General features: G+C 50.3%; 7 protein-coding genes across 7 annotated transcripts; 5 read left to right on the top strand and 2 right to left on the bottom strand.

Moving 5' to 3' along the window:
• Positions 1–33: 33 nt before the first annotated feature.
• On the top strand, positions 34–1,770 carry XUT1 (Xut1p; the record flags this gene model as incomplete). The annotated part of the gene is made up of 1 exon (XM_020206948.1): positions 34–1,770. The coding sequence occupies one exon, from the start codon at positions 34–36 to the stop codon at positions 1,768–1,770; it is 1,737 nt and encodes a 578-aa protein (XP_020063342.1).
• A 1,335-nt stretch (positions 1,771–3,105) lies between these two features.
• On the top strand, positions 3,106–4,038 carry CSO99 (Cso99p; the record flags this gene model as incomplete). Its single annotated transcript, XM_020210400.1, has 1 exon — positions 3,106–4,038. The coding sequence occupies one exon, from the start codon at positions 3,106–3,108 to the stop codon at positions 4,036–4,038; it is 933 nt and encodes a 310-aa protein (XP_020063341.1).
• A 689-nt stretch (positions 4,039–4,727) lies between these two features.
• On the bottom strand, positions 4,728–6,245 carry PRI2 (DNA primase subunit; the record flags this gene model as incomplete). Its single annotated transcript, XM_020210412.1, has 1 exon — positions 4,728–6,245. One exon carries the CDS (start codon positions 6,243–6,245, stop codon positions 4,728–4,730), a length of 1,518 nt encoding a protein of 505 aa, XP_020063340.1.
• Positions 6,246–6,737: 492 nt separating this feature from the next.
• Positions 6,738–9,818, top strand: CDC68 (chromatin-remodeling protein; the record flags this gene model as incomplete). The annotated part of the gene is made up of 1 exon (XM_020210370.1): positions 6,738–9,818. One exon carries the CDS (start codon positions 6,738–6,740, stop codon positions 9,816–9,818), a length of 3,081 nt encoding a protein of 1,026 aa, XP_020063339.1.
• Positions 9,819–11,741: 1,923 nt separating this feature from the next.
• Positions 11,742–12,815, top strand: CEK1 (mitogen-activated serine/threonine-protein kinase; the record flags this gene model as incomplete). Its single annotated transcript, XM_020206946.1, has 1 exon — positions 11,742–12,815. The coding sequence occupies one exon, from the start codon at positions 11,742–11,744 to the stop codon at positions 12,813–12,815; it is 1,074 nt and encodes a 357-aa protein (XP_020063338.1).
• Positions 12,816–13,461: 646 nt separating this feature from the next.
• On the bottom strand, positions 13,462–14,022 carry CANTADRAFT_23311 (uncharacterized protein; the record flags this gene model as incomplete). Its single annotated transcript, XM_020206945.1, has 1 exon — positions 13,462–14,022. The coding sequence occupies one exon, from the start codon at positions 14,020–14,022 to the stop codon at positions 13,462–13,464; it is 561 nt and encodes a 186-aa protein (XP_020063337.1).
• Positions 14,023–15,802: 1,780 nt separating this feature from the next.
• Positions 15,803–18,466, top strand: CDC54 (MCM DNA helicase complex subunit; the record flags this gene model as incomplete). Its single annotated transcript, XM_020210380.1, has 1 exon — positions 15,803–18,466. The coding sequence occupies one exon, from the start codon at positions 15,803–15,805 to the stop codon at positions 18,464–18,466; it is 2,664 nt and encodes an 887-aa protein (XP_020063336.1).
• Between the last annotated feature and the right edge of the window lie 282 nt (positions 18,467–18,748).

Here is an 18,748-nt window from a genome sequence, read left to right as displayed (position 1 = left end):
TTCCCCACATTGATCCACCAGTCCAGTAACAACATGAAATACGACTTCCAGACTCTAGGACGTCGTTTGGTCCGCAAATTCACCACCAAGGACGGACTTCTTGGTGACTATGACTATGGGTATCTTTTCATACCCGAAATTCCGTTCCTTTCCAAAGAGCCCAAGACCCAGCCGTTCTTTGGCCTTGACTCGGAAATGCCTCTCATCTTGGGAATGATTTTGGGGTTCCAGCACACGCTTTCCATGTTGGCTGGTGTGGTGACCCCACCACTCATCATCGGAGGAGCCACCAACATGAGTCCCACGCTCATCAACTACTTGGTGTCGTCGTCGTTGATCACTTCGGGCATTCTCACCTGCATCCAGATCACTCGGTTCCACATCAAAGGCACAAAGTATTATATCGGAACTGGCTTGCTTTCTGTGGTGGGAACGTCGTTTGCAACCATCACCATCGTTACCAAGGCGTTGCCATTGATGTACAAAACAGGCATCTGTCCTCTGGATGCCGACGGAAATCCTCTCGCGTGCCCTGACGGATATGGGCACATCTTGGCCAGTGGCTTGGTGTGTTCTCTTCTCGAGATTCTTCTTTCGTTCTTGCCTCCCAAGGCATTGCAGAAGATGTTTCCACCCATCGTCACCGGCCCTGTGGTGTTACTTATCGGTATTTCGTTGATCGAGTCTGGTTTCCTGGACTGGGTGGGTGGTTCTGCGTGTGTTGGCAAGGTGTGTGAGGTTGGAAGGCACCTGCTTCCGTGGGGATCGGCCCAGTTTGTTGGGCTTGGTTTCCTCGTGTACGTTTCCATTATTTTAGCTGAAAGATTCGGTTCCCCCATCATGAAATCCTGTGCTGTGATCATCGGGCTTTTGGTAGGCTGCATCGTAGCAGCTGCCTGTGGCTACTTCTCATCATCTGGCATCAGCGAGGCAGCTTCCGTGACCTTTATGTGGGTGCACACCTTCAAATTGAAGGTGTATGCTCCAGTGATATTGCCGTTTTTGGCGGTGTACATCGTGTTGATGATGGAATGCATTGGTGATGTCACCGCCACTTGTGACGTGTCGCGTCTCGAGGTTGAAGGTGAGCTTTACGAGTCCCGTATCCAAGGAGGAGTGCTAGCAGACGGTTTTAACGGTCTTTTGTCCGGATTACTTACCGTGACTCCAATGTCCACGTTTGCTCAGAACAACGGTGTGATTTCAGTCACCAAGTGTGCCAACAGAAAGGTGGGCTACTGGTGTGCTTTCTTCATGATTATTATGGGTATCTTCTCCAAGTTTGCTGCTGCAATTGTCTCCATCCCAAAGGCGGTTTTGGGTGGTATGACCTCATTCCTCTACTGTTCCGTGGCTGTTTCGGGCGTGAAGATCATTTCCACCACCGAATTCACCAGAAGGGACCGTTTCGTTCTCACAGCCTCTCTCTTGCCAGGCTTTGGTGCTGTCTTGGTGTCGAACTGGTTCGACCACGTCTTCACCTACACTGGTGACAACCGTTCGTTATCGGGATTCATGGATGCCATCGTGCTTGTGATGGAGACCGGCTACGCCGTGTCTGGGTTCATCGGATTGATTCTCAACTTGACGTTGCCCCAGATCAAGGACGAAATAGAAGAAATCAACGAGATCGTGTTGGAAACCGTTGGTTCTGCTGACCAACGGGGAATGGAGAATTATGCCAGAAAGGAGGGTATCAAGTTGGAAGCCATCAGATCCCACGTCTCGGTGCACCACTTTGGCAATTCCTCCTCTTCCGAGGTGGCATAGCATTTCAGTTCTAGTTGATATTAATATTATTTATGGACAATTTACCCTGAAGTCAATAGCAAGTTGGCTAAAATGCAGTAGATTGATGTAGATGCTTTGGGGCTGTTTTAACCTGTGTTCGGTGTAGTGTTTGGTGGTTTTGGTTCTTTACAGCCATTTGTTTGCAGCCATTGTCAGTCGCGTATAAAAGGGAGCGATATCGCCTTAGACGTTAGGAGCAAATTAGTGAGATTAGTGGCTAGTTTTTTGCAACAGGTAGTTGTGGCAGAGTGAGTAACTGCTTGGAATATCTTGGGGCTGTTGCGCCGTTTCTTGAGAAGTAAGAACTGCTGAGTAACTTCTCACAGCAGCTGGACCCTTCTAGTGATTAAGGAATTTTCATCTAGAGAGGATTCCCTGAGTAGTAAGAAATAGCTGAGTAGCTTTTCACAGCGGTTGGACCCTTCTAGTGGAGTTCGAAGGAACTGTTCCCACGGAGGCGATTCTGCTACCACGGAACGTCCTAGTGGTATTTTACGATACTACATGGTTGCACTTTTGCTTCTCGTCACCCTATCCATTGTCCAGCACGGTTCTACAGTGGCCAGTCTGCACCAACATGTATGTCTTCGGGATCCACCCAATAAGAGTCGCCTCATAGTAATCGGACCCTGGATTTCGGAGGGTACTGGCTTGCAAAACCTAGCTACCGGCTACCAGCACCTGCCACCACCACAACAACCAGGCTTGGCAGTCACAACCACTGACCCAACCCGGTTGTCATTGCTTCGGACTCCTCGGCACCCTGGACCACCGGAGTTTTTCGTATATCAACAAAGCGATGCCCAACGGCCGTGTACTCGCATACTGACAACCAGATTCGGAACTGTCTACCTTTCACATGATAGCACGTCAGCCACCATCTGGTTCTGCTCTCAGCATGGACCACGATAGCTTAGACAAGACGAGGGCTCACGTCCAGGACTCCGCACCCCAGGCCCCACTACCGCCCCGCTGTCTGCCTCAGAACTTACCCCTAGTCTCTGCCGCTACTGACACTGCCGCTAGCAAGAACAACGTCCACCGCGCATAACCCGATCCGTATAATCGACCCGAGGATACGCGCGATATAAGATCCCAAGTACCCAGTGAGAACAGACCATAAGTATAGAAGTATTGCTGTTGTCAGGAACCAGCAAAACCCACTAGATTAGATAGACTTACTGCAGACTGTCTCCAATACTTGAACACCAGGCTCCAACAGATATAGTGCCGATTTAAGAATTCATTAAAAAAATTGGACTATAAAATCCACTTTCAACACACACATCGCCTCGTCAAGCATCCACAGAATCCATGACGTCCATCGCTGCCATCAGCCCCCTTACCAACCGCAAGGCTGCCCGGCCCTTGCCATTGAGTGTCTTCCTTCAGCTCCAAACTCTCCTCAAGAAGTCCATCTTCAGCAGAAAACTCTACGATGAAATCAGCACCAAGGTTTTGGCATCCTCTGCCACCGTGGATACTAATCTCTACTTTATTTGCTACTTCACCCTCTTGTTGAGCAGCGTGTTGAACAATAAGCCCAAGATCAGGAAGTTTCTCAGAGAGCAGCGCTACAACTTCATGAACTTGATCAACAAAGTGACCCTTCTCTTTGGCACAGACTTGAAGCAGTCCTCCAACAAAAGTGTCAAGGGATTATTCGAGGAACCTCAGGTGGCTGAGTTGAACGAAAAAGAAGGTGCCAAGGAGGTACCCTCCAATTTGGCAGTTCACTTGAAGGCCATTTCTTCGTACATATCCGATATTCGTATCTTCAACCGTCTTACGGATTCCATTAAGTACATGCCCTGGATCATAGATGAGTACAGTGCCTTTATAAGCCCTGCATCTGCTGTCCCCAAGTTGGATCGGTTCGTGAACTTGTTCCAGTCAATCAACTGTCTTGTGCTTGAGCTTTTGGAGAACGCTGGATGGTTGACCGAGCACAACTGGGTGGGTACAAACGACAATGATTACTGGTGTCTCGAGACATATGTTTGGTGCTCGAGAGTGTGGGCTGCTTATGTGATCATTGAGATTCTCGAGTTGATTAGAAGAACTCCCTTTTCCAAATGGGACAAGAACTGGAGAATCCTGTTGTTCAAGCAAGCCATTCAAATTCCATTGGTTGTTCATTGGTCCATGTATGAAGGTTGTTTGAGTCCATTCTGGGTGGGTGTCTGTGGTTCTGGTGCCTCTTGGTTTGATTTCAAGAACTTGTGGGGCTCAATTGACTTGAGCTAGAGAGAAATAGGCAGGCCACTCTCAGTGCGAGCAGTAGGTTGATTTGAATCCTACGACACTTCCAGCTATATTTATTATTGTACAATCGTTGTAGATACTTCTGTCTTTGTGCATACATAAAGATTTTTCGATACACATTTCTTAACATAGAAAACTTACTAAGAACCGAAGTACACTGTTGATGGCACTATCGATTACTATTTGATAGTGGTGATTTCCGAAGTACAGACGCAACATCTGAGTTTTGTAACAGAAGGAAGAATGATGTGAAATATTAAATCTGTGAGTAGTTATGAAAAATTAGAGGTTACAATAATAAATGTTCATTAATTAGAAGTATTTGCTTGATTTTTCCTTTATTAAACTATAAGTACAGAATTTATCCTGAAGAAACCATCCGAAGAACGCAAAGGCGTAAGAACAATTTGTGACAATTTTAGCTCTGTTCAAACTGTTGCACTTCGAAACACATTAGAATGCAGTGACGAGTAGAAAGACGTATCATAGAGCGGTCTCAATAGCCTGGATATTCCAACCAAGTACTCTGATACTCGACAAAGTGAAGCGTGCTCTTAAGTTATCAATATTTAGGTATTGAAATTTTCACAGCATTTTTGATTCAATCACTAACTGCTAACTGAACAATTCCGGCCGAATTGATCCCGTTTTTGTAGATATCAACTGGTGCATCAGGATTTTTCAGTAGCCGCCCTTTCCAACTGCCGGGACCGATCGAAGTACAAGTTGGGATGGCTGATGTGCATCTCCTCCTCGGCTTTCGTGCCCTTCAACTCGTTCTTGTGAGTCAATTCAAACACTCGCGTGCACGCGTGGGTGTACTCGTTGTTTGCTACCTGGTCGATCACTCCATTGATCTCGTGCTGATCGGTGATGCCCAATTCTTGTAAATTGTGAGTCAAAACGTCCGCAGAAAACGTCTTATAGGGACAACCGTGGTACTGGCCCGAGCTGGACCTGGGTGTGGTCATTTGCAATATCCTGGCACAATCCCACGGTCTCTTGTTGATTCTTCCTCCCTCCAAACCGTAGTCGTGACGAATGTTGTAGCGGTAGTTCTTGTTGAACGTGTCCATGGTGATGCCACTAGCACCCTTGGTGAATTGGTCGGCCCAGAACTTCAAGGCCTCATCCACACTCAACCCAATTCCTTTGAGGAAAAGCGACAACTGGGATCTTGCATCGTACTTCAAGTGGGAGTTGGCCACCAAGTTCTTCTGCACATGGCTGGCACACAAAGGATAGTGTCTGGTTATGGCAGGCTTGGTGATGGAAATTGCATTGATATCAGACTTGGCCTCGCCGTACTGGGCCGCATCGTACTGATATGACGAGAAGTTCTGGGAAAGGTTATTCAACAATGGCAACAATCTGTCGTCCTCCTCCAACCGAGGCAAGCTTTGGAAGGTGCGGATCAACATCTGGCTCAAGTTCTCCTGGAAGTCCACCGCCAAAAGGCTCAATTGCATGGTGGTAGGAATATAAGCGTAGCCTGCTTGAATAAAAACCGATCTGGACGAGGTGAGATTTGGCACCTTTTCGAACGGCAACTTGATGAAGTTCTCGTGGGTGGCGATACGCTGCTTGATCTGCTCGTTGGTCATGGTGGCAGTGTCGGGACTGTCAGCCATAAGGACCGTCCTTATGGCTGCTCCTGTGGCAGCGTACAACTTGTCGACAATTGCCCGTTTTTCTTCAGATGAGATGTAAGTCCACGACAACTTGTCGTTGAGTGAATCCACGAACTCCTGCTGCTCCTTAGGCTGCAACTGAGCGTATCTAATGCGGAACAAGATGGACTCGTTCTTGACGAATTTCTTGCGCAACTCTTCGTTACGACAGAACACCAACCGCAAGATGAAGTGCGAGTAGTAGTCCTTCTTGCGCTCGGCATCCACGATTGCCTGGTTGGACGCAGTGGCAGGACTCAATGGAAGGTACTTGAGAAGCAACGGCTTGATGGCAGCCTCTGTCTGCTTGATGGTCTTGGTACGAGCCACGCAGGACTCGATCTCAATGAGCACTTTCAACCTGTCGATGGCCCAAAGCTCGAATTCCTCGAGAGTCACTTCCAGAAGCGGAGGCTGATCGTACATCGAGAGACGAGACTTGTAGGACTGTTCATGGTAAATTTGGGGCAGATCGAAGTTCTTGCGCCCGGCAGTTCTTCTCTTTGGCTGGCGGAACATGGCAGGGAGCGTTGTGGTGGGATGGTAGTGGAGTTAGAGTAGACCAACTAAGATTTGTGGTCTGACGCGCCAAAAATGGTTGTTATGGAGGCAAAAAAGCAAGTATGTGATGATGTTGACCGGTAGGATGTTATACTGGTCTTAGCTATGGATAATCGGGAGAGATCGTAGTGTTATTTGGGTAGATGCCGCGTGGTTGTGGACGTGATGGCTTTGTATTGGGCTATTTTCACGTGATTGGACGGGGATTTCGGGATTCCTAAAGGCAGGACAACGGAGGAGGGTTGGAGCGTTCGTGCACAGCTTCGTAGACACCAGAAGGGACTTGCAACACAAGCAGTGGAAACGAGTCTGGACTGAAGATACACGCCAGGAGACGCGTCTTTCTGTCACGTGACTCGCGTCACGTGTGCTCCTCACCAGCCAAATTTTCATTGCCATCCCCAACTCGTTCTCTATTCTTCCACTGCCCATAGCCACATCGCCCCCAGCATGGCAGAAGCAAACATCGACGCTGCCACGTTCCACAAGCGGCTCTCCATCATCCAGAAAAATCTCGTCCACGATGCCGTCAACCAGATCTTGATCGTGGTGGGTGTGGACGACAACACCTACAAGAAGTCCACCGTCATCCAGACGTGGTTGTTAGGCTACGAGTTCCAGCACACGGCCATCTACATCACCCAAGACAAGTGTGTGTTTCTCACGTCGGAAGGAAAGGCCAAATACTTGAAGCAATTGCCCAACAAACCCACCGCCAACTCCAGCGAGGTGGAAATCTGGACCAGAACCAAGGATGCCGACAAAAACAAGAAGTTGTTCGAACAGTTGATTGCACAGTTGAAGTGTGTAAGCGACGGAGTCTACGGAAGCGTTGTCAAGGATCAGTACGAGGGCAAGTTCGTCAAGGAGTGGCAGGAAGCGTCCAAGGACCAGGGATTGAAACAGGAGGACATCACCCTCTTGGTGTCCAAGTGCATGGAGTTGAAGGACTCGGAAGAGTTTGCCAACACCAGCATTGCTGCTCGTTCGTCTACAGCCATGATGGAGACGTTGGTGGACGATATGTCGCTCATCGTGGACCAGGAAAAGAAGATCTCCAACAGCGAGTTTGCCAACAAGATCGAGGACAAGGTCGAGGACGACTCGCTGCGCTACAAGTGGTTTGGCAAGAGCGACGCTGGCAAGAAGCTCGCGCAGTCCAAGGACTTCGACGCAGACTTACTTGAATGGTGCTACTCTCCAATTGTGCAGAGTGGTGGTGAGTACGACTTAAAGGCCAGTGCCGAGTCGTCAGACTCTCAATTGGTCGGAGATGGAGTCATCTTGGCGTCGTTGGGGTTGAGATTCAAGTCGTACTGCTCCAACGTGGGCAGAACGTTCTTGATCGACCCTTCAGCTGAAGTGGAAGCCAACTACGACTTCTTGCTCAAGTTGCAGAGCCACATTACCACCACCTTGATCAAGGACGGTGTCCCTGCCAACAAGGTGTACCAGGGAGCCATCGACTACATCAAGGCTGAAAGACCAGAATTAGTGAACCATTTCACCAAGAACTGTGGTTGGTTGTTGGGTATCGAATTCAGGGACTCCACGTTCATTTTGAACGCCAAAAACGAAAGAAAATTGCAGAACGGCCACATCATCTCGTTGACAATCGGCTTCAGCAACTTGGTCAACTCCAAGGCCAGAAACCCCAAGTTGAAGCAGTACGCTTTGCTCTTAACAGACACCTTCAAGGTCAGCGAGTCCGAGCCCATCTTGTTGACGAACTACACAAAGAACAGAGCCGAAATCTCGTTCTACTTCAACGAGGAGCCAGTCAAGGCAGAAAACAGCTCGGCCAACGAAAACAAGCCCAAGCCAAAGAACGTCAAGAACGAGAGGCAGTTGACTGTCAACGAGGCCAACTCCAAGATCTTGAAGCAGAAATTCAGACACGAGGCGGGCGAAAACGACGACAATCCAGAAAAGGCTCGTCAGGAACAACAGCTGAGATTGCACGAAAAGAGACTCCAGGAAGGCTTGGCCAGGTTTTCCAAGGCTGATGCCACGGACTCGTCCGACCTCAAGCCAGTGTTCAAGAAGTACGAGTCGTACGTGCGTGAGTCGCAGATCCCCAGTGGGGTCAAGGACTTGAAGATCCACATTGACTACAAGAACCAGACCATCATCTTGCCCATTTGCGGAAGACCCGTGCCTTTCCACATCAACTCGTTCAAGAGTGGCTCGCAGAACGAGGAGGGTGAATTTACCTACCTCAGATTGAACTTCAACTCGCCTGGTGCCGGTGGAAACACCTCCAGAAGAACTGAATTGCCCTACGAAGACGCCCCCGACAACTCGTTCGTTAGATCCATCACCCTTCGGTCCAGGGACCGTGAAAGAATGGTTCAGGTGTTCAAGTCGATCCAAGAGTTGAAGAAGGACTCGGTCAAGCGTGAGCAGGAAAAGAAGCAGATGGCAGACGTGGTCAGCCAGGCCAACTTGATCGAGTTGAAGGGGTCCCGAGTCAAGAAGTTGGAACTGGTTTTCATCCGACCCACTCCCGACACCAAGAAGTTGGGGGGAGTGTTGCAGATCCACGAGAACGGGTTGCGGTACCAGTCGTCATTCAAGAACGACCAGCGTGTGGACGTGTTGTTCTCCAACATCAAGCACTTGTTTTTCCAGCCCTGTAAGGATGAATTGATTGTGATCATCCACTGCCACTTGAAGAGTCCGATCATGATTGGGAAAAAGAAGACCCACGACGTCCAGTTCTACCGTGAAGCGAGCGACATGGCCTTTGACGAGACGGGAGGCCGCAAGAGAAAGTACCGTTACGGAGACGAGGACGAGTTGCAGCAGGAACAGGAGGAAAGACGCAGAAAAGTGTTGTTGGACAAGGAATTCAAGGCCTTTGCCGAGCTCATTGCCGACTCTTCCAACGGCTTGGTGGACGTGGATGTGCCGTTCCGGGACTTGGGTTTCCTGGGTGTTCCATTCAGGTCGTCTGTGTTGTGTATGCCTACTCGTGACTGTTTGATCCAGTTGATTGATCCACCATACCTCGTGGTGACTCTCGAGGAAATCGAGCTTGCTCACTTGGAAAGAGTGCAGTTTGGCTTGAAGAACTTCGACTTGGTGTTCGTATTCAAGGACTTTTCCAGGCCTCCTGTGCACATCAACACCATTCCCATGGAGCTCTTGGAAGACGTCAAGTCATGGTTGACCAACGTCGATATTCCCTACAGTGAGGGCCAGATGAACTTGAACTGGGGTGCCATCATCAAGACCGTTCTTCAGGACCCTTACCAGTTCTTTGCTGATGGTGGATGGAAGATTTTGACTGGAGAAGGCGACTCCGACGACGAGGAGGAGGAGTCTGAAGAGTCCGAGTTCGAAGTCACAGATGATGATCCCTCCGACGAAGACGTCGACAGTGCAGGCAGTGAGGATGACTACTCACTGGGTGGTGGTTCTGACAGTGGCAGTGGTAGTGGCAGTGACGAGAGTGAGGAAGAGGGAGAGGACTGGGATGAGATGGAGAAGAAGGCTGCTCGTGAAGATAAACGTTTTGGCAGAGAGTAGCGGAGTGATTTATGAAATGGGGAGAGCTGTTTAGTTGCTAATAAAAGATTGTACAAGAAAGAGAAGGCAGTGTAGATGGTAGTAGATGAAATACTCTAAAGGAGAGTAAAAAGTGGAGGTTCAATGCTAGTTGAGCTGCTCAACGAGAATTAAAGTATATGAGGACAATATCCGTAATCAGATAGTGGATGAATGAGAATAAATTAATGGAGATGCAGAGAAAATACTTGAGAATAAAAGGCACCGGAAGCTGGAGAAAAAATGGCATTATGAGGCTATGAAGAGGTATTTTCAGAGTACCATGTTTTTTCAGAGGATGATTGACAGCAATTTCAACCTACACTGAAAACTATTGGAGGAGAACCAGATCAAGAAAGAAATTGGGAATATAATGTGATCAAAAGCACATTTTAGCCAAATAAAAAAAACCGGGAACAGGTTCGATATTGAATCGAGCGATGAAGTCCATATTGTGGCTGATTATAAGAGACACGAGGGTAATTATCTCGTTTGATAAGATATATTTCCGTGGGAAGAATTGAGTAATTTAGAAGATACGACAAGATGATAGAATAGAAAACAAACATATGACGTAACAAGCTAGATTGGTTAAAAACAAGTAACTGCACATTATCCAAAACGAGAAATTGTAGGCGTCTCCTAAAACGAAAAAAGAGGAGTTGCATTTATCCAAGAAACAATGATCGAAGTCAATGACGATAAAAAGGATCGTAGTAAAATCAAGGAGAGGTGGGAAAGACATTGTATACTAGAATAAACTTCTGAGGAGAAATTCCTGGAATTGATAGTTATCATAATTTCTTAACTGCTCAGAAAAATAGTCTAATACCAAGAGCATATTTTGGTAATCTCTGTGTGAGGCTGACCAACGCCGGTTAATTTCAAGTTGGATAATAAAGCCAGCTTTCACAGTAATTGCCCAAGTACAACTACCGTCAGTACGGGGAAAATTTTCATTTTAAAAGGGCTTCTGATTAGAGTGATGGCCAGTGGTGGGAGCCAGAGCTTTCAAGAAGCAAATTTGTAGGCAGAGAAAGAGGCTTCAAGAAGTAAAGTAGAAGAAGCACTCGAAAAAGCAATTTGTTAGAGTCTACTGAAGGAGAAATTCGTGAATTGTCTTCCTACTCAATTCGTGAAATTTACGGCGACGCAATTCGTGAGTCTGGAGACACTTCGTGGGTCTACTCAGGAAGTCACTTCGTTAGACCCACTGAAGGGAACATTACGTGACGTATACACAGAAGCCAATGCCCGAAGCATCTACTCACAATTCGGAGTAGTACATACCCTTGTAAGTTTTTTGTGGTTGTCGTCACGTGCGCTTATTGTCCTAGACATGCAAGGTACGTACAATGCGCATGTAGGTACGCAGTGCAGATGCGTGGGGTGGATGTGGTACGCCCGTTTGAAGGGCTGGTGGTGGACGGGGTGCACCGCAGTACGCTTGGGACGCAGCGGGTGGATGTGGTGCGCCCAATACGCCAGCCAGGTGGGTGTTTCCTTCCGGAATGGTGTGTCTGGTGCGTGTCCGGACACCCGACGCGACAGCAGCATTTGTCGCCGCATTGTCGCATTCTGGCCTGAAACTTGTCACGAAACAAACTAGCCAGGGGACATCGTCTTCCCCATGGCTTCGGCCAGCGCCATGGGCGCCGCCAGCCAGCCAGCTTGGGCCAGCACCGAAACAGCCATACTCCATCTCCGTATGCTTCCTGCGCCTGTCGTCTGAAACTCCGTGCCCAGCGCCTGCTTCGTCTGCACACCGCCGGTGCCTCAGGTGCACCCGCTTTGGGACAGGTGTGACGAGCGGTAGTGCGCAGCATGATCCGGCCCTGCTATATAACCAGCGGCAGTGCCAGACAGACACGCCCACCCCTCCACCACTGCACCTACACCGTCCGCATGAGCGCAGCCCAAGCCAGAGAAGTGTCGTTTCGGGTGTCTGACCACTACCAGGTGCTCGAGATCGTGGGCGAAGGCGCCTACGGCGTGGTGTGTTCCGCCATCCACACCCCCACCAACCAGAAGGTGGCCATCAAGAAGATCGAGCCGTTCGAGCGGTCGATGCTCTGTCTTCGTACGCTTCGTGAGCTCAAGCTCCTCAAACACTTCAACCACGAGAACATCATCAGCATCTTGGCCATCCAGCGTCCGGCCAGCTTCGAGTCCTTCAACGAAATCTACTTGATCCAAGAGCTCATGGAGACCGATTTACACCGCGTGATCCGGACACAGAAACTTACAGACGATCACATCCAATATTTTATCTATCAGACACTTCGTGCGCTCAAGGCCATGCACCTGGCCAACGTGTTGCATCGAGACCTCAAACCGTCCAATCTCCTTCTCAATTCCAACTGCGACTTGAAGGTGTGTGACTTCGGGTTGGCTCGTTCCATCGCCCTGAGCGAGGACAACTTCGGCTACATGACCGAGTACGTGGCCACCCGGTGGTACCGGGCGCCTGAGATCATGTTGACGTTCCAGGAGTACACCACGGCCATTGACGTGTGGCTGGTGGGGTGCATTTTGGCAGAAATGTTGACAGGACGCCCCCTCTTTCCGGGACGCGACTACCACAACCAGTTGTGGTTGATCATGGAGGTGTTGGGAACCCCCAACATGGAGGACTACTACAATATCAAGTCCAAGCGTGCCCGCGAGTACATCCGCTCGTTGCCGTTCTGCAAGAGCGTGCCGTTCCAGAATCTTTTCACCCAGAACCACAACGGAGGAGCCATCAACCCGTTGGCCATCGATTTGTTGGAGAAGTTGTTGATCTTCAACCCTGCCAAGCGTATCACCGTGGACGACGCCTTGAAGCATCCGTACTTGCGGCTCTACCACGACCCCAACGACGAGCCCATCAGTGAAAAGATCCCCGAGGACTTTTTCGATTTCGACAAGCGCAAGGACGAGTTGGAGGTCAGCGAGTTGAAGGTGATGTTGTACGAGGAGATCATGAAGCCGTTGTGAGAGCGGGTGAGGACTGGCTGTGCCAGCGAAGTTGAGCCATCACTGATGGTGCCAGTAATGGTGCCCAGTGTCTGAAGTTCGTGCCATCAGTGGCTGATGGTGCCCGGTGTCTGGCGGCCTCGTGTCTGCTGAGGTCCGACAGATGGATAGAATCGCACACTGCGCATACAGGGATCACCATGCATACTACACCGCTCCGGACGCATCCAGCAGGTGTCCCACCACGCACCTGCTTTTGATACTACGCCTTTGGTCCGGGCCGCACAAGAGGTGTTTCCTCCTTGTGATACTGTATGTACGTAGGTCAGAATACACCCTAGTATGACCGCCGCCCATGTCACCGACTCGCGGATAAAAATAGCGTGAGATCATCCCATGCACCAGCTGGATTTGCGATGCAGGTATTGCGACCTCAGATCAAGCCAGCCACGCAGATGGCAGTTTGTCTCGGCCATGCATTTAGTGCCATGCAGACACCTACGAAACTCTAATGAGGCATCTTATTGATACAAGCTAAAATACATAATAAACAGACACTGAGAACTGAAGGTGATCGTGGTCGTAAGGTTCTGGTAGGCCACCACATCTGCTGTCAGAAAGTTGGAGTGTAGCGTGCTAGCCGTGGATGAGAGTCCCACCTTCTAATCTACTTCTTTTTTCTTCCAAACATCCCCTTCTTCTTCTTGCCCTCAGGCTTCAACGACGAAGCGCTGTAGTTGTTGGCCTGGTACACCGCCTGCTCACCAAAATTGGCCACGGGACGGTCCAAGCCAGCACCAGCAGCGCCTCTTTGTGGATACTGCTCCTGGCCACTGACCAAGTTGTAGTAGGGAAAGTCTTCGTGGAAGCCCCACCCTAAACGGTGCGACTCGAGCTGGTCCCGGTAGGTGAGGTCTCCGGTGATGGCGTACTCGAAACTGCGGATGGTGTCTAAGGGACGTTCGTTTCTGGATCTGGTGGGGTTGGAGATGTCTCCCTGGGCGATGGTGTTGCCAAAGATGTCCTTGAGGTTGTTGGACTCCTGGGATAAGTATGAAGGACGACGGTTGTCCTTGGTGTGGTCGTGGGCCTGTTCGAACGGCTGGGCCTCGTTGACGGCCTGTAAGAGTCTGTTCTCGTAGTTGTTGCTGCTCATCTTGTACTCTTGAGCGTGCTCTTTTTCAAATGGAAGTATCTCCTCCTTGGGAGAACTTTTAAAGAGCGGCATGGTTGGTATTTATACTGCGAAACAATAAGTGTCCGAGGTAGTGCTCACAACAAGCGGGGTGATCGAGGTGCGTAATGCGGTAGACGCTGGGAGGGTGCGGTGGACGCTGGGAGGGTGTGATGGGACGATACGATGCGGACAGAAGCACAGGCGATGCAAGACTGCTGGAATGACGCGGACACAGGCAGTGGTTTACTGGTGGGCAGGCGACAGTTTTCCGGGTCTAGCGACGCTGGGAAGTGTGGTGCTGGGACGTTTCTTAAGGGGCTAAATCTGGTGGTGCGAGCACTGAATCGAAACTGGGTGCCTGCTTTGTGTATGTCTGGGGAAACAGTGGTGCGAAACGAGGGAAGTGATAAGAAGAGATATTTCTGGGGTTCGAGCGGGAGGATCTGGCAGAGCCTTTATAGGAAATTAGCGTAGTTTCCACCCCCCATTTAAATCCCCTGATCACCTGCTTGTGTCAGTAGGAACGAGAGGGGCCAAATTAAAGTCTGCTTAGCCCGGTTGCGAGCCCTGCGCCCCGAACAGGCTGTGCAGTGGCAATGCTGCGGCATACAGCCAAGGGGCCTGAAAAATTTCTAGGGCCATGCGACCAATTTATCCCGCAACGATTGTCTGTCTGGGTGGAGTAATTGCTTGGGTAGGCGGTGCAGAGGCTGGGGTTGGAGCAAGCCAAGACGGGTAGAGGGATCCCACGTTGAGGAGCACGATGCCACCAAGCATTCCAAGCCACCAAGCCCTGTTGCCTGGTGGTGTGGGACAGGATTTGGAAGGTGTCGGATGCCGGATCCGGCGGAAACCCGATGGTGGATATCCCGCATGTTGTAGATCATGACTGGCTGCACACGCCACCTGGCGGGCTTTGCATGGCACTGCAGCGAATATTTTGGCTTTCGTGTACGACCGACACAAACTTCCTGACATGCGTGTAACGTTCGCTGTACTGCGAATATCGTGGTGACAGTTGCGACACGAGTGGTCAGCCCTGTATCACGCACTGTTTACGACTGGCAATTGGTGCAGGTAGCCCGCTAGGGTCGAGTTGAACCGGTGTGGCCACTATCCCCATAGAGCATCCCAATCCGAGACAAGCCCTTGGCGCACATCGGTTTTCTTGGGAGACGCGGTCAGCGCAACCGGTTGTCGTACCGTACATCTCAACTAATTCCCGTCAGGAGTGGGGACCCTTAAACTTAACGTCCGCGTGCCTACGCGAGATCGACTTAAACAATAAACGGACAATTATGTCACACACAAAAGACCTAACGGTGCGTTTGCGGGCAGCCACCAAATCTATTGATACTAGTACATTCTGTAATAATAATACTGTAATGCCTACTATAAGGCATACTATAATGCCTACTATAATGCCTACTATTAGTACGCTACTTGGTATCTACTACCATCCCAAGGGCCCAGTCTGTTCCTACTACGCTGCTGTACGCAGTGTCCGGCCGGCCCCAGGGAAGCACGGATGTCTCTCCTAAGTGTCGGTGTAGTGTCCTGACGGCTGCACACTATTGCAGCAAGAAAACAGCATGGACGGTGTCTGGCCGACACTTGTTCTGGCCGTCACCTCTCTTGTCTAGCACTGTTCTATCTGCACCTGGCACTGTCTGCCAGACCGTCTCCCACATTTCCTGCACCTGGCACCACGCGCGCCTTCCCAAAACGGCAAATTAATGCCACGCGTCAACCTCATTTTTCTCATCACCAATCTTTTACAACTCTATCCATCACTCTTCTCTCAACACCACCACCACCACAACCATCCACCATGTCCTCGCCACCCACCAATCCCTCGCGCCAGGGCCCCTCCAGTACCCCCAGACCCTCGGAGTCTCAGTCCCAGTCCCAATCGCACACTCCTGGTGTGCCTTCGTCGCCCCTCTTCTTTGGCACCTCCTCTAACCCACCCTCCGAATCCGGTTCCCACAGCATCTCCAGACAAGTGTCGTCGCCGTTGCACTACACCTCGTCCGTGCATCACCCCTCCGACGTGGCATCGTCGCGTTTGACCAGCGACGTTGACCGCATTGTCAGAAGACCCCAACGGAGTGACCTTCACGATGCCACCTCGTCGCCCATGCGCAGACGTATCTTCACAGAAGCACACCCCCGATCCGACACCAGTGCCCTCCACTCGTCGTCGTCGGCGGTGCATACGCCTGCAGACGACGAGCCTGTCCGCGTCATTTGGGGAACCAACGTGTCGATCCAGGACTGTGCCAACTCGTTCCGCGACTTTCTTATGTCGTTCAAGTACAAATACCGCAAGCAGTTGGATGGACGTGACATCGACCCAGAAGACAACGCGCTCTACTACGTGGAGCGGCTCGCCACTCTCCGTGCATTGGGGGTGACCAACCTCAACCTCGACGCCCGCAACCTCTTGGCGTACCCTCCCACCAAGAAGCTCTTTCACCAGCTCATCAACTACCCACAAGAAGTGATTCCCATCATGGATCAGACCGTCAAAGACTGCATGATCCAGACCGCTGCCGACGCTGCAGACACCGCTGCGCTCGACCGTATCGAGACTGCAGTTTACACCATCCGTCCCTACAACGTCAATTTGGTGGCAAAGGGCATGCGCGAGTTGAACCCCAACGACATCGACAAGTTGGTCAGTGTCAAGGGCTTGACATTGCGGTCGACCTCCATCATCCCCGACATGAAAGTGGCGTTCTTCAAGTGCAATGCGTGCGGCCACACCGTGGCCGTGGAAATCGATCGTGGGGTCATCTCCGAGCCCACTAAGTGTCCGCGTGAAGTATGCGGACAGACAAACTCAATGATGTTGATCCACAACCGGCTGTCGTTTGCAGACAAGCAGGTGATCAAGTTGCAGGAAACACCCGATTTGGTTCCCGACGGACAGACTCCGCACTCCATCAACTTATGCGTGTACGACGAACTCGTGGACTCGTGTCGGTCAGGAGACCGGATCGAGGTGTGTGGTATCTTCCGCTCGTTGCCCGTGCGTGTTAACTCGTCCCAGAGGGCCCTCAAGAACCTCCACAAAACCTATCTCGATGTGGTCCACATCAAGAAAATCGACAAAAAGCGCATGGCTGCAGACACTTCCACCTTGGAGCACGAAATCGCCGAAAACGACCACGAAGTCGAACAGGTGCGTCATCTTCTGGCCGAGGACATTGTCCGCATCAAGGAGGTGGCCCAGCGCGACGACTTGTACGAGCTTTTGGCGCGGTCTTTAGCGCCCTCCATCTACGAGATGGATGACGTCAAAAAGGGTATTCTTTTGCAGCTTTTTGGCGGCACCAACAAGACGTTCCAGAAGGGCGGACGCTACAGAGGTGACATCAACGTGCTCTTGTGTGGTGACCCTTCCACCTCCAAGTCCCAGATCTTGCAGTACGTGCACAAGATTGCCCCTCGTGGTGTCTACACCTCCGGAAAGGGCTCGTCGGCTGTAGGTTTGACAGCCTACATCACGCGCGACATCGACACAAAGCAGTTGGTGTTGGAGAGTGGAGCGTTAGTTTTGTCTGACGGTGGTGTCTGCTGCATCGACGAGTTCGACAAAATGAGCGATTCCACGCGGTCCGTGTTGCATGAGGTAATGGAACAGCAGACAATTTCCATTGCCAAAGCGGGCATCATCACCACCTTGAACGCCAGAACCTCCATTTTGGCATCTGCCAACCCCATCCACTCGCGCTACGACCCCAACTTGCCTGTCACCCAGAACATCGACTTACCCCCACCTCTCTTGTCGAGATTCGACTTGGTGTACTTGATTCTTGACCGCGTCGACGAGAAAATCGACCGCCAGTTGGCCAGACACTTGACAGAAATGTACTTGGAAGACACTCCCGAAACAGTGTCGGCCAAGCAGACATTGCCAGTAGAGTTTTTGAGTGCATACGTCCAGTACGCCAAAGAAAACTACAACCCTACCTTGTGTGAAGAGTCCAAGAACGAGTTGGTCAAGGCATACGTAGAGATGAGAAAGTTGGGTGAAGACTCGCGTTCTTCCGAGAAAAGAATCACTGCCACCACCAGACAGTTGGAGTCCATGATCAGATTGGCAGAAGCCCATGCCAAAATGAGATTGTCCGACACGGTCGAGTTGATCGACGTCAAGGAAGCAGTCAGATTGATCAAGTCAGCCATCAAAGACTATGCAATTGATCCAAAATCCGGTAAAATCGACATGGATATGGTCCAAACAGGAACGACTTCGGCTCAGAGAAGAGTCCAGGAAGACTTGAGCAACGAGCTTATGAAGATCATCGAGGAGGGACACAACATGATCCGTTTCACCGACTTGGCAATGAAGATCAACGAAAGAGTGTCGTTTAGGGTCGAGAACTACGAAATCAATGCGGCTATCAAGAAATTGGTGGGCGAAGGAAAGGTTATCGAGCAAGGCGACAGCCACAGAAAGACCATCAGGAAGATTTCGTTAGTGTGAGTGCATGGAAGCGAAGTTGTCGAGAAAGACGTAAGAAATCGCTAGTGCCGTGGTTTATTTCTTGTGTGTATTAATATATTGCTATCAATAAGAGCTACCAATATGATAAACTAATAGTGTATTGCGTTGTATTCGAACGATTTATTGGCATTACTTTACAACATAATTAATGTCCTTACGTTCAATATGTATACAATGAATAAATTGATATCTCTTCATCTGGAGTAGTAGTTACTTGACTTCTATGTGTTTGAAAATGAGAGGCTATGATTTTCTGGAGTA

The sequence above is a fragment of the Suhomyces tanzawaensis genome (assembly GCF_001661415.1).
Source record: "Suhomyces tanzawaensis NRRL Y-17324 unplaced genomic scaffold CANTAscaffold_6, whole genome shotgun sequence".
Lineage (NCBI taxonomy): Eukaryota > Fungi > Ascomycota > Pichiomycetes > Serinales > Debaryomycetaceae > Suhomyces > Suhomyces tanzawaensis.
The sequence above is the reverse complement of the archived record's forward strand: the minus strand, read 5'-3'. Positions and strand labels throughout refer to the sequence as shown.